Source organism: Acomys minous, assembly GCF_964271855.1.
Source record: "Acomys minous genome assembly, chromosome: 4".
Lineage (NCBI taxonomy): Eukaryota > Metazoa > Chordata > Mammalia > Rodentia > Muridae > Acomys > Acomys minous.
In genome coordinates, this window is record NC_140486.1 from 26,938,761 (window position 1) to 26,957,150 (window position 18,390).

At 50.6% G+C, this 18,390-nt stretch overlaps 1 protein-coding gene across 3 annotated transcripts in view; it reads right to left on the reverse strand.

The window, feature by feature from the left end:
• CAMK2A (calcium/calmodulin dependent protein kinase II alpha) overlaps nucleotides 1-18,390 on the reverse strand; it is a gene marked incomplete at its 3' end in the record, with an annotated part of 64,617 nt that overhangs the window by 31,977 nt on the left and 14,250 nt on the right. For all 3 annotated transcript variants that reach the window (XM_084779257.1, XM_084779258.1, XM_084779259.1), the window contains exons 2-6: nucleotides 13,960-14,054; nucleotides 7,078-7,137; nucleotides 2,937-2,991; nucleotides 2,066-2,131; nucleotides 1,880-1,952 (exon numbers count right to left, since the gene is read on the reverse strand). In XM_084779257.1, the coding sequence (XP_084635383.1) occupies nucleotides 1,880-1,952; nucleotides 2,066-2,131; nucleotides 2,937-2,991; nucleotides 7,078-7,137; nucleotides 13,960-14,054 (349 nt within the window). The remainder of the gene's footprint in view (nucleotides 1-1,879; nucleotides 1,953-2,065; nucleotides 2,132-2,936; nucleotides 2,992-7,077; nucleotides 7,138-13,959; nucleotides 14,055-18,390) is intronic.

An 18,390-nucleotide genomic window follows, 5' to 3' on the forward strand; every position in this document is an offset into this window, starting at 1 on the left:
GGGGGCGGGGCTGAGACACTCTACTGAGCCAGCTGCAGTCTACTCTATCTCCGATTCCCCAGCAGGAACTTCCAAGGGCCCCACGTGACCTTTCACAGTGCAAAGCTAGCCTTGGCCCAAAGAAATACGGCCCTTCCACCTGGCTTAGTGAAGCCTCCGTTGTCCTCAGGGGCTGTGTTCCCAACATGTCCTGTGTCACAGTAGTGTCCTGCCCTGATTTGATGAATGTACCGCTAATTAGTGATTCCAGTGTGGCCTAAATCTGGGCCGCTTCTCAGCTCTCCTGTTTTCTCTGCCTGAGCATGGTCTGTTACCATAACGAGGAGAACAGACCCTTGGGGAAAGCCACCCTGCCTTTACACTGAGACCTTGTTTCTGGGCCCACCTTCTTGTCACCAAGGTACAAGGAACTCACCTGACGGGGCGCTTATGGTAGTAAGAAAGAGGTAGAGAGCCCTTTTAAAACACTGTCCCTGGAGGGAGGGTGGGGACAGACTGGTTGCTGACCACGGAGGACATACAGGCTCGGAAGGGCCTGGGGCCAATCCTGCTGGAAATGGGGGTTGCAGCCCGGGGAAGTCTGAGGAGCATTCTTCAATGACTCTCTGGTTCCCAAGTCCTTTTGCATTCCAAACTGGGAATGTAGGCAGTGTCTGCAGCGAGCATGTCCCATATGACGTCAGCACAGTCACTGATGGCCAAGGTTCCTGGATACCTGGCATGGTTGTCCTAACAAGCTGCTGCAGAAGCTGACTTGGATTAGGTAGCTTTCTGTACATGGACTTTGGGGGTCATAGGCTCTGGGGTGAAAGCAAGCCAGGGATCCTTGACCCTCCTTAGACTCCCCTGAAATGCATATCCTTGGCAAACCCCTTGAATTCTCTCATTCTGTTTCCTGTTCTGTACAGTGAGGGTTCTATGAGTTGCTGACAGAGGAGACCCACAAGGTCCATATTTGTTGGGCAAGGCCATGCAAGCCATGACAATGCCGGACTTCTTAGTGTTACTCCATTCCTTCAAGGTGGACAGAAGGGCACACAGAAGGCTCCTCAAGCCCTGTCTTCCTCCTCCTCTGCCTAACAGAGACCCAGGAGCACGATTATCAGTTTGTAAGCCAGGAATTTTCTGGTTTCATTTGACAGCCTCATCAATGGGGCAGAGGTTGCCATGACAACTCCTCTGTAGGGAAGCTGAATAACCTGCAAGGTAGTCCACCAACCAAGGGGTTGGGAAGATGGCCCAATAGTTAAGAGCACCAGCTGCTCTTCCTGAGGACCCAGGCTTGTGCCCACATGAAAATGTACAAATTGTCTGTAACCCCGGTTGGGGGAGGGGTGGTGTCTGATGCCCTTTTCTGGCTTCCATAGGCACCAGGCATGCATATGATGCACATAGGCGATGCACATACCTACATGCAGGTAAAACACTCATACACATAAAAAAAAATAAATCTTTTAAAAATTTTCAAAAAAAGCCAAGTGGCTGGAAGGCAACAGACTGAGCCCTGCATCCTTTCCAGATCCCACAGCAGCTTCAGTCTAACTCACCTCACCTTCCTGGCACAAACAGCATCGGGCCTAATCCCATGCCCATCCATTTCCTCCGCCCCCACCCTCATCCCCAGCCCTACCTTCCTGAGCTCAGTTTCCTGACCTCACAGCCTCAACAGCTGGAAAACTCAGCCAGCTGCCTCAAGGTGAAGACATGAAAGGAATTCGGAGAATGTAGTTACAGAGGCCTGGCCTGAGTGACTGACCCCCCTCCCCAGGCCCTGGATGGAAGGAATTTGGGTGGTGACTGTTATGGGGGGCTGGGAGGCAACGGGACGGGAGTGCCCATGCAGGAGGCCTGTGGAAGCTGCTTCACCAGGGTTACTCACCTTCAGGTCGCGGTGCACCACCCCCATCTGGTGACAGTGCAGCACAGCCTCCAGGATCTGCTGGATACAGTGACTGGAGAGGAGGAAGGAGGAGTCAGGCCTCTGGAGAAGCTGACTGCAGGCAAGGGTGGGGGAGGGGGGCGGGCTACCCCCAGGCACCTCTGCCCGGCAGCACCTGATACTTACCTGGCGTCAGCCTCGCTGTAATACTCCCGGGCCACAATGTCTTCAAACAGCTCCCCACCAGTGACCCTGGGGACACAGGTATGGAGTCACCCTCCCACTGAGATTCCAGGTGCCACCTAGCCTGGAGGAACCTTTAGGAAATGAGGTGAGAAGGGCAAGGCCGGGGACCTCAGCCCCTAAAGGAGGGACTGGATCAAGGGTGCCGCTGCTTTAACCGTTTCCTGTCTTCTGACACACATTGCTTTCCTTGCTGCCTCTTCCTCCCCTCACTGGGTCCGGACAGGTGAGGGCAGTAACTGAGAAGCAATCATTGGATCCATGAGGCTTTTGGAAGCCTGTGGGCTGTTTGGTTTCTTGCTTAGCTTATTTTCCCTCATTTTTCTGTTTATTTTTAAATACTTTTTTTTTTTAATTGAGTGAAAGCTTTGGTGATTTCCCATATGCTCCTGTCCTCTCTTCGTAACATCACTGTGTTTTACAGACCAGGCCAGCATCCTCACTGATTCTTACTGCCCACCCAGGAACAACCGAAGCCTGTCATTTCCTTCCTGCTTTGACAAACCAGATTTCAAAATGAAACTTGATACCCCCACCACGAATGGCAAGGCAGCATCACTGGCCACAAATAGAAAAGCAAAAATAAACTGATGATGCTGGTTGAATGTGTCTGGTGTTTTAAACAGAAAGACCAGCTTGGGCGGCTTGCGTAGCAGCCCCGCTACGTTTAGGGGAACTCTGGGCAGCCTAAGAGCATTCTGATCCCCCTCAGACCAGTGAGTCCATAAAGGTCATCCTGCTTAGGCACCCCTCTCCTGTGGCATATCGGGGAGTGGGGGTGGGGGTGGGGGGCAGGGTGTGTGGAAAGACTCACAGATCGAAGATAAGGTAGTGGTGTCCCTCCTCAGAGATGCTGTCATGGAGTCGGACTGTAGGAAGGGTCAAAGCAGTTGGTTACACGGGGCTTTATGCTCTCTGCCCCCACTATCTCTGTCAGACTTCTGGAGCCACCATCTCAGCCCACAGTCCCTGAGCACAAACTTTGACAAAAGCAAGTGGAATGGATTCACCACTTCAGCATTACTGGAAGGGGATTGAAGTCTTTTCTGTGTCAGCTTGGTCCTGTCACTGCTCCAAGCCTCAGTTTCCTTGCTGAGCAAGCCAGAGTGGTAATATATATCCTATGGTCCCAGTTTTTGCCGCAGACCAGTTGAGTGTGATGGCGGCTGCACCTTGTGAGCCTCTGTTGTCCTTATTTAGACTTTGCAAGCTTGTTACAAGGGTTCCATGAAATGCACAGCCATAACCACTCAGTGCTGGCCTGGCCCTGGATTGACACCCCTGCTCAGCTCCCAGCATGAGAGACAACAGTGCTTCCGGTGCTGGAGTGAGAGAGACAGCAGTTGGTTCCTGAACTCTGATGGCTGCGAATTTGTCATCTCTTCACACCTCATTTACCAGGAACAGAGGCGAGGCTCCCAGGAGCCCAGAGCTCCCTAAATTGCTCAGCTTTTAAAAGAAAGGCCCTTGAGGCCTAGGATTGACTCCGGAAGCTATGTCCTGTCAGCCAAGGACCAGTTCTCACGGGCTAGGGTGCCCATCCCTCTCTGTGTCATAAACCATGAGTGAAGGGTGCGGGGTTGGGTGGGACAATTAGGATCGTCCTGCACAATGGATGTCACACAGCTGTTGGAAATGATTTGGCAGTTATCACCCACCGGTTTGGAATCTTCTCCCAGTTCTGTAGTTTAGTGGAAAAACAAAGTGTAAAGCTGTAGTGTTCTTCCGATGAGCTTAGGCATGAGGCAAGTCTTTCTGGGAAGACATAGAGAAGTGGACAACAGGGTGCCCGTAGGGAGGGGCTGAGAGAGCCGACTTCCTTGTCATTGGAAACCTTAGCCTCTCCTGGGGAATGCCAGTGGCCTTGAGCTACAACTCAGTATCCTGAATGGATGCCCTAGGGGACAGGAGATAGCCCCGAGAGATAGAAGATGGTGGAGTGAGAGGTGGTTTACACAGACTTAAATGGAAATATTAAGGTCCCCCCCCCCGTTTTTACAGTGCTGGGGATAAACCAGAGCAAAAGAAGTGCTCCACCAGTGAGCTACATCCCCCACACCTCTGTTGCTTGTTGTTGTTGTTTACAAAAGTTCTCCTTGGGTAGCTCAGGCTAGCCTCAAATTCACAACCCTCCTTCCTCCCAAGTGCTGGGATCACAAGCACTCGCCTGAAACGCTGAGCCGAATGTAAAGGGTTTTCTTTTTCTTTTTCTCTATGTGTCCCTGTGGGTACACACACATGGGTGAACGTGCCAGCAGAGACCAGAAGGCATCGGGGTGCCCTGGAGCTGGAGTTTCAGGTGCTTGTGAGCCACCTTGTGTGGCTGTTAAGAATTAAACCAGTTCCTCTGCAAGAGCGGCAAAGGCTCTTAGTCCCTCAGACATCTCTCCAGCCCGCACAGGCATTCTTAAACGGTGATAAAAGCTGTGATTGCTTTGGGTATGAAGTGCCTCCCAAGAAGGCTCATGTGTTAAAGGCTTGATCTTCATCAAGCAGAGCTAGGGGGCGGGGGTTGGGGGGGGTGATTGGATTATGGGGATACTAACCGACTCATTTGGTTTATGTTTCCATATATAGGAATGAGCTATCAGGAGGTAGAGCATAATGCCTGAATATCTTTAATTTCCCTTCCCAAACTATTCATTAAGCCCTCAGGTTGTGCACAGTCCCATCCCAGTTTCTCACGCTCCGGCATGAGCACGGGACTTCCGGGGCTTGTCTCTCACGAGCACGGGACTTCCGGGGTTTGATCTACAGGCAACAGCTGGACCAGCCCATGCTGAGATCCCCACCCCCTAGGACAAGGCAGTGGACACAAGGAGATAGCAGCCCATCCACCTTGCCTGGACTTGCCCAGCAGGCTAAGATCCTGGTTCCTACAGGCAAGATGCCCTCTGGGCTTCTGTACCACATCTATACAATGCTAGGCTTCTTTGGCAAGATCAAGATTACACCAGATTGGGGTGAGCTGTTGGGCAAGGTCCAGCTCCTCAGCAGTAGCTCCTGGCTCCTCTGAGATCCTCCTGGTTACCTGCTCAGCTCTGCTCCCCACGGGTAGCCATGTTTACCCAGTCCCATTCCCGCCCTCATTGTCACTGACAGCCTCAGCGGCCTGAAGAGGTCTGGACATGTGGTAAAGCCTCCAGTGACCTTGACATTGGGTGACTGTAGAAAAGGTGATAATGGCCATTTCTGGACTCTTGCCCCTCAGTGTGTCAGGATGTCTCCCCGTGTGGTGCAGAGCAATGGCAGCTGTGTGGGGTTACTGGCCGAACTTATCTTCTGGGGGAGATTGTGCTGCAGGAACGGGCAGACTGGGGTGTGGGGTGGCTGAGCAGGGAAAGCTCACCCATTGTCATTGCACTATGCCATATTGAATTACCACACCCAGCCCGGCAGGAATAACTCCAGAAAAATGTGAGTTTTCTGAGTGGTGGGGCAACATGTCTACATGTCTGCTACACAGTAGCAGAGCAGGGTTTGAGCTGCGGGTTGTCACTGCTTGGCCTATGTATTCCCATTCCAGCTGGGAATAGGAGGGAGGGAGACTTAGGTAGAAGCGCTGAGCCCAGGCAGATCTGCTGCCATGCCTGTGTGTGCATGCACATCACACGCACAGACACCAAACAGAGACACACACACAGAAGACACCAACACACGCATACAGAAACACACATACTACAGCGACACATGTGCAGAGACACATACAGAAACATACACACATAGACACTATGCATGCACAGACACACATACAGAGACAAAGACACAGACAGACAGACAGACAGACAGACAGACACACACACACACACACACACCAATATGCCACCCTCCTTCCAAGCTGACAGCCTCCTTGAGAACACGGGGTTCCTGTCAGAGCTCACTGGAACCCTCTATCCTCAGTGAGGGGTGGAGGATCCGGGTGAGCAGAGCAGGGTCCTGCTAGGGTTCTCCTGCAGCTGTGGCCTGTGCCTTCTCTGCTACTAGCCTGCTTCTGGCTGCTGGGGGGTGGGGGGAGATGTAGGGGGGAAGGGAGGGGCCTTTGGTATAAATAGCAGATGGAGTGGTCTCCCTGAGGATAGTTAACTCTTCCAGCTCTGTGAAGGAGCCTGCTGCCCCTCTGTGGGAGAGGAGAGGGCGCAGCAGTTGGAACTGGAGCTTCCTCAGAGGACTCAGGGGCAGCTCACCTGAAAACCAACTCTGGGACCCAGCAGCCTTAGCTTCTCCTCTGTGAGACGCTGTGAGAACTGCGACACCTCAACCCACCTCAGGCCGGCAGATTCACAAGCCGCCATGACACAAGATACCCAGGTAACCAGACAAGGACAAGCACTGGTGAAGATGAGGAAAGTGGCTTCTGAGGGAGCAGCTTTCCCACTAAGATCTCACAGCTATATTCCCTGACAGAACAGGATCTAACAGCCCTGCTCCTCCCTGACTGGCCTGGGTCTGCAGGCCAGATGCACAGGAGCGGAAGGACGGGGCAGTAGGACAATGATGTGTATGTCAGGACCTTCACTGTGGTCCTGAACAATGGGCCACGCACCTCCAGAAGATGGGACAGGGCCCAAGCTCCTGGGAAGGTGAGAGGCAGGCAGGAGCAGGGCTGAGAAGCAGGACAGGGCCACAGATCCAGGCTGACACTGCATGTGGTGGGTCCAGGCGTGGGCCTTGTTGGTCAAGGCTAAGCTCCCCCCCCCCATCCTCCTCGGCCTATTTTCATCTTTCTTTTTCAGCTTCAAGAGCTTTCCTGAAACAGCTTTTCTGAAGGAGGCTGCTGGCAGTGTGGGAGGGAGGAGGGGTCCTTTCTTCACCTTCCTCCAAAGCAAGCTGGTCCCCAAGCAAGACGCCCCCTTTCCCAACTCCCTCTGCAGCCTCCATCCCCAGAGAGAGAGCGAGACTGGCTGCTCCCCACCCCGCCACACTGTGCCAGGACCCCTCACACTCTCATGGCTTACCGATATTGGGGTGCTTCAACAAGCGGCAGATTCGGGCCTCACGCTCCAGCTTCTGGTGATCTGAAATGCAGATTCCCACATCAATCCCAGAGGAGACATGATCCCCACCCTGCCTCTATTGTCCTTACCTCCCAGGGTGGCCCTAGACACTAGAAAAGGTGGCCTACGTACCAGGGCTTCTGAGTTCCCAGAAAGGGCAGGTAGATGGACCCTTTCCTTCCCCAGGCCTCAGTGCCCAGGGGTCTCCAAGGAGATTTTCCTCCAACCCCTTCCTGTATGACCCAACCATCTGGAGCCCTAGTACAACTCGCTGTAATCCTCCAGGCCTGCCCCCACACCCTAGGTCCAGGCAGGTGAACTGCAGAGTTTTGTCCTTCCTAGTTTCCCTCTGGGAGCTATAAGTTCACTCAGCAGGCAAACTCTATCAGCAGCCATTACTCCATCCTACCGCCCCTCGGCGCCATTAGTTTCTAGAAGCCTACCCTGACTTCAAGCCTGTAGGGATCCTCCTCTGGACTTCAGAGGGCCAGGCAACATCTTTGTGTCTTATATTTTGGGTTGTGAGTCTACCCTTTAATGGCTGAGCCATCTCTCCAGCTCCTTGGTGTCTTATAGAACCTACATCCTTGGGCAGAGTCTCTGCTGTACCCATGTACATTTGCTTGAATGCCTGGGGCATGTTAGTTACTCAAGAAATGGATGGATGGATGGATGGATGGATGGATGGATGGATGGGTAGATGAGTGGATAGATGGGTGGGTGGGTAGATATATGGATGGATAGATGCATGCATGGATGGATGGATGGGTGGGTAGGTGGATGGATGGATGGATGGGTGGATGGATGTGGCAAGCTTCCTAAGGCAGTGACTGTTTTCTTCAGAAGATCTGTACCCCATCAGCCTCTCCATTTCATATACTGGAACCAGGTACAGACATCTGCAAAGAACTTACATGGTAGAACTTGGTGTGCCCCTCCCTTGATGCTGGCCCAGAGCCTGCACACCTGCCTGCCAGGACGTCTGTCCAAGACCCTCTGTCTCCCACCCGTCAGCAAGAGCTTGTGTAAGCTCTGCTGCCTATGTTCTCTGCCATGGGCTGCTAGGAACAATTGTAACCGTAACCCCGGACAATGTCTGTCGTGGCAGTCTGTGGCACCACTGTTGGACACCTGTCCCCAGTCTGCGGCAGCCTCGGGGCTGCAGCAGTCCTTGTGCTTTCTCCAGTCCCCTTTGTCCTATTCTTGCACAGTTCAGTAGTTAAGGCTTGCGTTAAGGAAACAAAACATTGTCTAAGTCAGTAGGGACCAGGAACCAAAAGTGTTTGAGATTTGGGCTTGTGGAATATCTGCACACACATAATGAGTCTTAGAGATGGGACGGTAGTCCAGCCAACAGAGTGTATTTATGTCTCACAGAAATACACCCTAAGGGGAGTTTGACTTCAGCACACATCCTGCCAGAGTCAGTGCCTAAAGGTAATTTTATACAACATTTCTCATGGTGTCGTGCATAAAACCCAGTTTTCCTGGTGTGGCATGCTCTATCTATCGCATTACATCCATCCTCAAGAGTTTGCATTCTCTAGTCGGAGGAGACTCAACCTGTACTCACTTGATGCCAGGCACGGGGCAGAACACTTGCATACCTTTCAGGCAACCTTAGCGGCGTACTGTCATTTTTCTGGCTTCACAGAGGAAGGAGGAGTTAAGTACCCAGCCCTGGCAATATGATTTGAGCCAGCGCTTTATTGTTCTGTTCTCTGTAACTGGACGCAGAACTGCCAACTCCACCTGCCTGTGCCCAAGTGGGAAGTTGGGGCCCATAGAAGGACACTCAGTGTCATAGTTTAAGGCTGACCCAGGACTAGAAGCTTACCACAGGATGGCCTCAGAGCAGGTGGAAGCCTTTCTTCCCCACCCCCCCAACTCCCCGCGTCCCCCACTAGAGCAATCACTGGTTGCCCTCTGTGGATGGACGGATGGCAGAAGCCAAGATCAATGCTGAAATGTGGTTTTGCCATCAGCAAAGCAATTAAGGACAGCTCTGATTCAATAGGTTGAGCTCTCTGAAAGCCTGCTGCAGGCTGCCAGGAGTGGGGATGGGGTGCAAGGCCAGATTGGCTCCACATACCCCTCTCCCCCTCCCTCCCAGCCGCCTTCTGTCGACACCCTCAGGCAGCTCAGGGGCGCTAGACAGAGGAGAGGACCCTCACCAGGCCCCCACTCGCATGTACTTCGCCGTCACCCACAGTGGAACCAGAGAGCTGCAGAGTCAAAGTCCAGCCTATGAGGAGGAATAGGATCTTCTGGCCCGGGTAACACTCTCAGGGGGATGGGGGTGCAAGTCTAAACCCAGAACTGTGCCGCTTCCTGCGTACGAGATGCCCCAGGAATGCAGTCCTGCTGTTGAATTATACAGGAGTGGGGCAAAACACTGGCCCAGTTCCGCCCATCCTGGTGTTCTTCCTGTAGGTTTCTAGGACCTCCTGGATCCTTCTATTTCTCCATTCTCCTATACTTCTCTCACCTAGAGTTTCAGTAGGATGTCCTCACATCTATCCTAATCTCCTGGTAAGTGAAGACTTTCATGGGACATGCCTCTTGGGCTTATGTCCAATTATAAGTGAGTATATACCATGTGAGTCTTTCTGCTTCTGGGTTAACTCACTTAGTATGATCGTTTCTAGTTCCATCCATTTGTCCTAAATGTCCCTCAGTCGAAGAATGGATAAAGAAACTGTGGTACATTTACACTATGGAATACTACTCAGCCATTAAAAACAGGGAAATCCCAAAATTAGTGGACAAATGGATGGAACTAGCAACCTTTCTTTCTTTTAAGGCAGAATCTCTCCCTGTGCTGTAGCCCTGGCTGTACTAGAGCTCACTATGTAAACCAGGCTGGCTTTGAACTCACAGAGCTCAACCTGCCTCTGCCCTCCCCAGTGTGTCACCATACCCGTCTGATTTTCTTGGTAGCACCCTTCACTTCTTCACTCTACCTAGTTTATAGGTATATTTCATGTGCCATGCAGTGTCATTCCTGAGAAAACAGGCCTGTGGGAACACATCCTTGCCCACTGGTTACCGCAGCATTCTAGGGGCCCAGCGTGGAACAGCTGAGACGCTTACCCAAGCTCCTAACACCAGCAAGTGGCAGAGCAGCGCGTCAGTTCATGCTAATAACTACTGCCCTGACAGTCAATTAGTGTGTGACTCAGTCACAGCCCAGCAGAAGCAGCCCACAGTGATGAGACATCCAGGGAAGTTTAGCGTCTCCACACGCTGCCTGGTACCTGAGAACATGGCCCCTAATACCCATGGTGACAACTTGGGGACTTTTGTCTCACTGTGGTTAAATCATCTTCAGGGTATTGACACTAAATTGGAAATCAGTCTAAGCCCTAGGAGCAGCCATCAGGGCCAGGCAGGGGTCAGAGCCATACAAGCACACACATCACAGGGCTTTGCCTCAGAGAGGCTGGGCTCCTGCAAGGTGAGAGCAGGAGGGATGATGAATCAGGGCGAGCGAGCACTGGGATCAAGAAAGGCCCCTCCTCATCCTGGGACATGAGAGACATAATCTAGAGAGCAAGGAAGCCTGGAGAGTGTGGGGAAGACAGACTGACACAAAGCCTCCTGAAGGCACCCAGATAGGGGTCTCAATGAAGCTAGGGATGGTCATGACCTCGTGCAGTGAGACTGAGCCTAGAGCCTGAGAAAGCTCCTGCCTGACTACTGCGTCAACGACAGCTGTGTGCCCACAGTCCCTAGTATTGTCCACAGAGCACCTAGGATGGTCCAGCCCAGAGCACACGGCTGCTGTCTACAGTGCCAGGAGGTTTTCTGCCCAAAAGCCTTGCTAATACGATTCAACTCCAGGGTGGAGCTCAGGATTGCTTTTTTGGTTGGTTGTTTGTTTTGGTTTGGTTTTTTGTTTGTTTGTTTGTTTCAAGATAAGGCTTCTCTATGTAATAGCCTGGATGTCCTGGAACGAACTCTCTTTGTAGAACAGGCTGGCCTCGAACTCATAGAGCTCCACCTGCCTCTGCCTCCCAGTGCTGGGATTAAAGGCGTGCGCCACCAAGCCTGGCTGCATTTTGTTTTTAAAGACTGGAAGTGAGGGAGTAGCAGGGATGGGAATAGGCAAATTATTTTATGTTTCATTTTATTTGCTTATGATTTCTTTGAATGACACTATGAGGGTTTTGTTCTTAAGAACTAATTTTAAAATGCATATAAAAATATCTCCCTGAGTTGGGAACTACTCACTAGAAGAGGCCAGGCAGGGTGTGCTAGGGGAAGCCACAGCTAGCTGGGAGGGGTGGCTAGCAGCCCTGGGTGGGTCCAGCTCCCGCTGAGAGCTGCAGGAAGCCATCCCAGAAAGGCAGCGGGAGAAGTTTAGAGAATATTGCCAAATGTGACAGCTTTAGAGCCCCCTGTAGAGGCGAGTGACACACAGAGATGCGCTCAAGGAATCTTTGTCTTCCTCCCTGCTGGGAAAGAGGGCTGGCAGACAGCAGCAGGCTGGCAAAAAAGTTTCCTTTTTCAAGTCCCCTTCTCCTAGGCAGGGTTACTTGTCAAGGTCTCAACAGAGTCAGAAAGAGGAGTAGTGACTGCCTGACGCGGCCAGAGTCTTCAGTGTCCAGGAATGCTTAGTCACCTTCCCAAACAGGAGTGATGACCTCTGCCTCTCAGTGTATGTCCCCTGGGACGGTGCTGAGCGGGCCCAGAAACTCCAGCATCCAGCATGATGCTCTCATCTTAACTTCCTTCTGATGCCCCTCTTGAGGGCAAATCTTGACCTATCATTACTCTAGCCCTGGGATTTTCAACATGTGGGTTGTGACCCCCTTGGGGGGGGGTGTCAAATGACCCCTTCACAGGGGTCACATATCAGATATCCTGCATACCAGGTATTTACATTACAGTTCACAAAAGTGGCAACATTACAGTTATGAAGTAGCAATGTAAATACTTTTATGGTTGGGGGCCCACGACAACATGAGGAACCGTATTAAAGGGTCCCAGCATTAGGAAGGTTGAGAGCCACTGCTCTAGTCCTGTCTCTAGTGCCTTAGAAACTGAGGCACAATTACACACACACAGCAACCGAAGGCTGCTCCAGCCGGGCCGACCAACAGGAAGCAGCACTCTAGTCAGACTCCCTGACTCCCTGGCTCCTTGCCTCTGCCTTCAGACCTTCTATATAAGCTTAGCCTTTTTACACTAATCGTGCCAGCTGGGGACCCCAGTGCCTCTCTTCCTTGCAGGATACAGAAAAGTAAGTAAATAGAGAGAGCACTGTAGGCCAGACAACAGAGCTGGAGACAAAAGGTAGCAGCCACAGGCCAGTCCAGGGCTCTCTGGGAGGCCCACAGAGCGCAACATGAACACCCTGTGCAGCATTCACAGGACCTTCGTAAGCCTTGCACCTGCTGGGCCCTCACCCAGACACAGGTGCAGCCTACGAAAGAATCAGACTGTACCTCTCTCCTGTAACTCTGCAACCACCTCACCCGACAGAATTCTCCACATACCCAGCAGTCTTCAAGGCCTCGATCCGGTGTGGATGTTAGTATGCCAGTGCACTGGCTTGGTCACCCATTACTGTCCTAAACACACAGGAATGACTAGGAATCTTCTAGGCAGACTTTCCAAACTCCAGTGTTAACTGTTTTAGGTTCTGCAAGGGGATTACCTCCCAGGGATGCTGCTGCTATTGGCCAGGATTGGTTCTAAGATTTGGGGGCCAAATTTCCTAAGGCCTCTGCAAGCTAGAATTAGCTGGATGTCCTTTTCTTTCTTTCTTTGTTGTTGTTGTTTTTGGTTTTCGAGACAGGGTTTCTCTGTATAGCCTTGGCTGTCCTGGCCTCACTTTGTAGACCAGGCTGACCTCGAACTCACAGCGATCCGCCTGCCTCTGCCTCCTGAGTGCTAGGATTAAAGGCGTGGCACCACCACCGCTCAGCCTGGATGTCCTTTTCAAAACCAGGCCATACCTCAGAGCACCTATGTAAAAACTGGTGTGGTGGGAGCAGAGCCACAGATGGTTCACAGATAGCACCTCACCCGGTGAGGGCGCTGTCCTGGGTGCTGAGCACAGAGCAGTGGGTGGGTCTGGTCCACTGTGTTGGGGTTCACAGTCACTGTGAACCAGGCATTACACAAGGAGCCAAAGAGGTGAGCAGAATGACGTGAGCCAGGGGAAGGCCACACGGAAATTAAAAACAGTAGAAAGAAAAATGGAGACTGAAGAGCAGGCGATGGAACTGCGCTGAGGATGTGACCCTGAGTGGAGACCTGGAAGGAGAGAAAGGGCTGTTCACAAAAGGAGGGGCATGGTGGTGTATGCCTTTAATCCCAGCACTTGAGGAGCAGAGGCTGGTGGATAGCTATGTGTTCGAGACCAGCCTGGCCTACAGAGTGAATCCAGGACAGCCAAGGCTACACAAAGAAACTCTGTGTTGAAAAAAACAAAATAAAACAAAACAAAACCCCCCAAAAACATAAAAGGAGCTGGGTTAAACACTCAGGTAGAGAGGCAGCAAAGGCAGGGTTGGGAGGCAAGCTATGAAGGGCATGGCAGGGGAGCAGGGAGAGGGAGTACTCCTAAATGCAGCGCCTTAGACCACTCAGCCACGCTACCTCCCCAAAAGAGTACTCCTAAGGGCTTGACCCATCTGGAAGATGCTGTAACCTCTAGCCTAGATTCCCGGAGGAAGGAAAATGAATGGTCTATTCTCATCACACTCTCAGAAGGAAGAGCCTCTTAGCCTGTCAACAGTGTCTCCCTGGGGTCAAGCTTGAGGTTCCAGTCTAGGACAAGAACTATCCACGGCAGAGTAAAAGCTGGCAGTGGGCGGGCTCTGCAGAACCTACCTCTGGCTGAGAGCTTCTTGGTGTTGATGATCTTGGCAGCATATTCCTGACCAGCCAGCACCTTCACACACCTGCGCACCACGGAGAAGGCTCCCCTGGAGGAGGACAGAGAACAAGGTGACATGGTGAGGGGGCTGAGAGCTGTGTCCCCAGGCTATCAAGAGCACCCACGGCTGTACCATACAGGAAGGGAGCCCTTCATTGAAGCCACCTATGTCACAAGGGCTCCCGAGCCTGGCTCTGGGCAGCATGGATCAGGAAGATCCAGAGAGGGGCCCAGATCCTTAGCTTCATGCAAGATGAGCCTTCTGGGTCTATAAAAGTTAGGTCACCAAGTTATAAAACGTTAGAAGCCTGCAGTGAGAACTACAGAATCTAGGTCTCTGAGACTCTTTAAAGCTTTGTTCTTGGAACAAGCAATATGTCACATAGCTCCAAGTTCAAAGGAGGTAAATGTGTAGACCCTGGAAAGTCCTGCCTCCGCTCCTAGGCCCCAGGCTGTGAGATGTCCTTTCCACCATGGCTTCTGTGGCTAGGACCTAGAGCCTATCCTTGCAGACCCTCCCCTCACACGCAGCACCAGGTAGGCATACTATTCTGCTTTCTCCTTTCTTTCTTTCTTTCTTTCTTTTTTTTTTTTTGTTTTGTTTTGTTTCTTGATTTTGTTTTTGTTTTTTCAAGACAGGGTTTCTCTATGTAACAGCTCTGGCTGTCCTGGAATTTGCTCTATAGACTAGCCTGGCCTCGAACTCATAGAGATCCACCTGCCTCTGCCTCCCAAGTGCTGGGATTAAAGGCATGCACCACCACCGTGCGGCTTTTTTTGTTTTTTGTTTCTGTTTTCTCCTTTCTGTAGTTAACTTTTTTCTTTTCTTTTCTTTTTTTCCTGCTTTGAGGCAGGGTCTGACTATGTAGCTCGTGCTGACCTGGAACTCATTATGTTAATCAGTCTGGCCTAGAACTGAGATCCACCTGCCTCTTCCTCCCAAGTGCAGGAGTTAAAGGCCTGTGCCACCACATTCAATGCAGTTAATATATTTCGAAGGCCCTATTTCATAAAAGGCTCTTCATTACATACTACATAATTATATGGTGGCCTGGCCAGTTTCCCCAGGTCGGTTAGGTTCAATCTCTATTAGAAACAACTTCCCAATGACCTTGTATGTGTGCATTAGAATTGCATTGATTCTAGCACCCTGGAGACAGAGACAAGCAGATCTCTCTGTGAGTTCAAGGCCAGCCTGATATACCTAATGTGTTCCAGGACAGCCAAAACCCAAAACCAAACAACAACAGCAACAAAGAATCACATTTCCTGTATGTGCTTGAGTCCCTCGAATAAGCCCCATGCACTAATGCTGTTTTGGTCACAGAGGGCAGGTGGTATTTATCAGTTTTGATTGATGAGGAAGTTGTATGAACTTGTTTTCCTACCAGTATATGTTATGGGTTGAATCTGAAATGTCCCCATAGACCTTTGTTTTGAACAACCTTGTTCCTTGGCTGCTGGCACTGTTTGGAAAGGCTGTGGGGCTTTAGGAAGTGAGGTGTGGTTAGCAGAAGCGGGTCTCTCCAGAGCCCGGCCTTTGAGGGTTACCTCTAGCTCTGTATGCTTGGTGATCTCTGCTTCTTGCTCCATCATGGTGTAAACAGAGTATCAAGTGCTGCTCCTTCCATGAACTAAGCTGCTCTGCTGCGCCTGCCTAGCCGCAAAGCACTGGACCCTCTGAAGCTGTGAGCCAAAGTAAATCCTGTCTCCCTGAAGTTGCTTCTGTTGGGCAATTTTAACAAGGCATACAAAAATATCACCAAATTGGGTGTGGTGGCCCATGCCTGTTATCCCAGTGTTCTGGGAGGCAGAGGCAGGAGGATCACTGTGAGTTCGAGGCCAGCCTGGTCTACAGAGCGAGTCTAGGACAGCCAGTGCTACACAGACAAACCCTGTCTTGAAAAACCAAAAACCAAACCAAAACAAAACAAAACAAAAAAGCAAAAAACAACCTCCCCCAAATCACTAATATACTGTGTGTACTGTATTATTCCATCACATTTATACATACATACATATGTATATATGGAATATATATGGAGACTAATTTTCTCTGCCTCTTTCAAGATATATATGAAAAATACATACTGTATTATTCCGTGTGTGTGTTGTGTGTGTGTGTATAGAGACCGGTTTTCTCAGCCCTTGTAAACATGAGATATATATGTGTACATGTGTATGTGTATATACATATATATATATATGAAATAATTCCACGGTGTGTTGACAATTGAGCCTTTTTCACATTTGCAAATAAGTTGGGTAGGAAATAGCGATTTGGTACTAATTCAGTTTTGCACGTACATGTGTGGCACATGCACACGAGTGTGCCGATGCATGTGCTCATGGAGACCAGAGCAGAATGCCAGATGTCTTCTTCCTCTGTGACACTCAGCCTTGTTGCCTTGAGACACAGTTTCTCACAGAACTGGAAGCTAGCCATTTCAGCTAAGCTGGCTCTTTATGTGGGTGCTGGATATTGGAACTTGGGTCCTTATGCTTGCAAAATAAGCACTGTCTTACCCAACAAGTCATATCCCCAGTCCAGTCGCTGTATTTGGTTTTATTTATTTATTTATTGTGTATATAGTGCTCTGCCTGCAGGCCAGAAGATGGCGTTAGATCACAGTATAGATGGTTGTAAGCCACCATGTAGTTCCTGGGAACTGAACTCAGGACCTCTGGAAGAGCAGACAGTGCTCTTAACCTCTGAGCCATTTCTTCAGCCATGCATTTGGTTTTAGGAACGAGGTCGAACATCTTTTTAACGTGCTTTTAGCAGCTCCTGGAATTTTACCCTTGAAGTGCCAGGGACTACAAGAGTCCTGGGGATGAGAGCTGTGAGGCTCTGAGCTCACGAGCACAGCATGACTGTTGGCATGTGGAATGGGGCACTGTTCAGTTTTTCAAGGAAAAAGCTTTCCTTTGAATATTGGATATTGACAAAATTTTTTTTCCCTGTCTTTAAATGTTGGCTCCTTATTTCCAAAGAATGTGAGCATAGAGCCAAAGAAAACTAGTCTGAGGGCCAGACCTGACCTTGACTTGCCATTTCACTCTTCTCCTCGAAGGCTGTCTTGTCAGCTCTGCATGTCACACAAGAGGCTTCCGAGAGGCACGGGGTCACAGTCATTACTGTCCTCACACCAATGACCAGAAGAGAGAGACTGGCCAGTCTTCCCAGATGGTAGTGTGCCGTTATATTATGAATCATCCAGACACAGTGCAAAACCATAGTTCAGAGGCCTCATGTGTGGAGTGTGAGATGCTGAGCTCCAAAGGGCAGCCATATATGTAGATTGCTCAAGTTCATACTGCAGATTACAAGCAGAGATGCACCTAGGCCTCAAATATTTGCACTTCTGAGTCTTTTTTTTTTTTTTAAGGATTTATTTATTATGTATACAATGTTATTCCTGCATGTGAGCCAGCAGGCCAGAAGAGAGTACCAGATCTCATTATAGATAATTGTGAGCCACCATGTGGTTGCTGGGAATTGAACTCAGGACCTTTGGAAGAGCAGCCAGTGCTCTTAACCTCTGAGTTATCTCTCCAGCCCCCACTTCTGAGTTGTTTTTTTTTTAACACCCACACCAAGTAGCCCTCCAACCCCCTGCTGCTGACCACGCTCAGTTCCCAAACGGCCTCCAAACTTCCATCCCCGCAACTAAGACAATGGGCAGGCCCAGGCCGCAAGACGCTTGGATGGTTCCTGTGAACCAACCCTAGTATCTGGGAAGGCAGGCCAGGGTCTCTCTTCTTGCCATTAGCTTGTGAAATAGGAGCAATTGGTGGTGGAACCCCAAGGAAGCTTTCCGTCGGGCATAGACGGACACATTCTAGCTGGCTCAACACAGGGCAGCAAGAAGTAAGTGGCTGGGGAAACGACAGAGAAAGGCAAGGAAGAAAGGGATGGTCAGAATCACGTGTACAGGGAAGGCCTAACATAATAATAGGACATCCCAGGGCTGTCAAGTTCCTCCTGTTCTTTACCAATAAGAAAGCAGAGAGACTCAGCCACCTCCTTGAGATACTGCCTCTGCTACAGGGTCTCCACCATCCTCCATGAAGCCCCTATGTGCCTTCTATTAGTCACCCCCACAATGCAGGCCACCAAATAAAGGCGGCCTCTTTTATACCAGCCAGTCCTCCTGCTGCCTGTACCTCCATTGTGTATCTTGCAAATCTGTTACAATGCTATCCGGAGTTAGGGCAGATCTACAGGTTATGGGCTCCCATCCACAACAGCATGTGCCCTCACTTCGGGCAAGTGTAAGCCAGCTGGATTGCCCATACTCCTGTATGACTTTGCTAACAATGGGGAGTTTTTACTGCTGCTCTCAAATTGGAGAAACTTCTATGATGGCTTACAGAACTCAGGG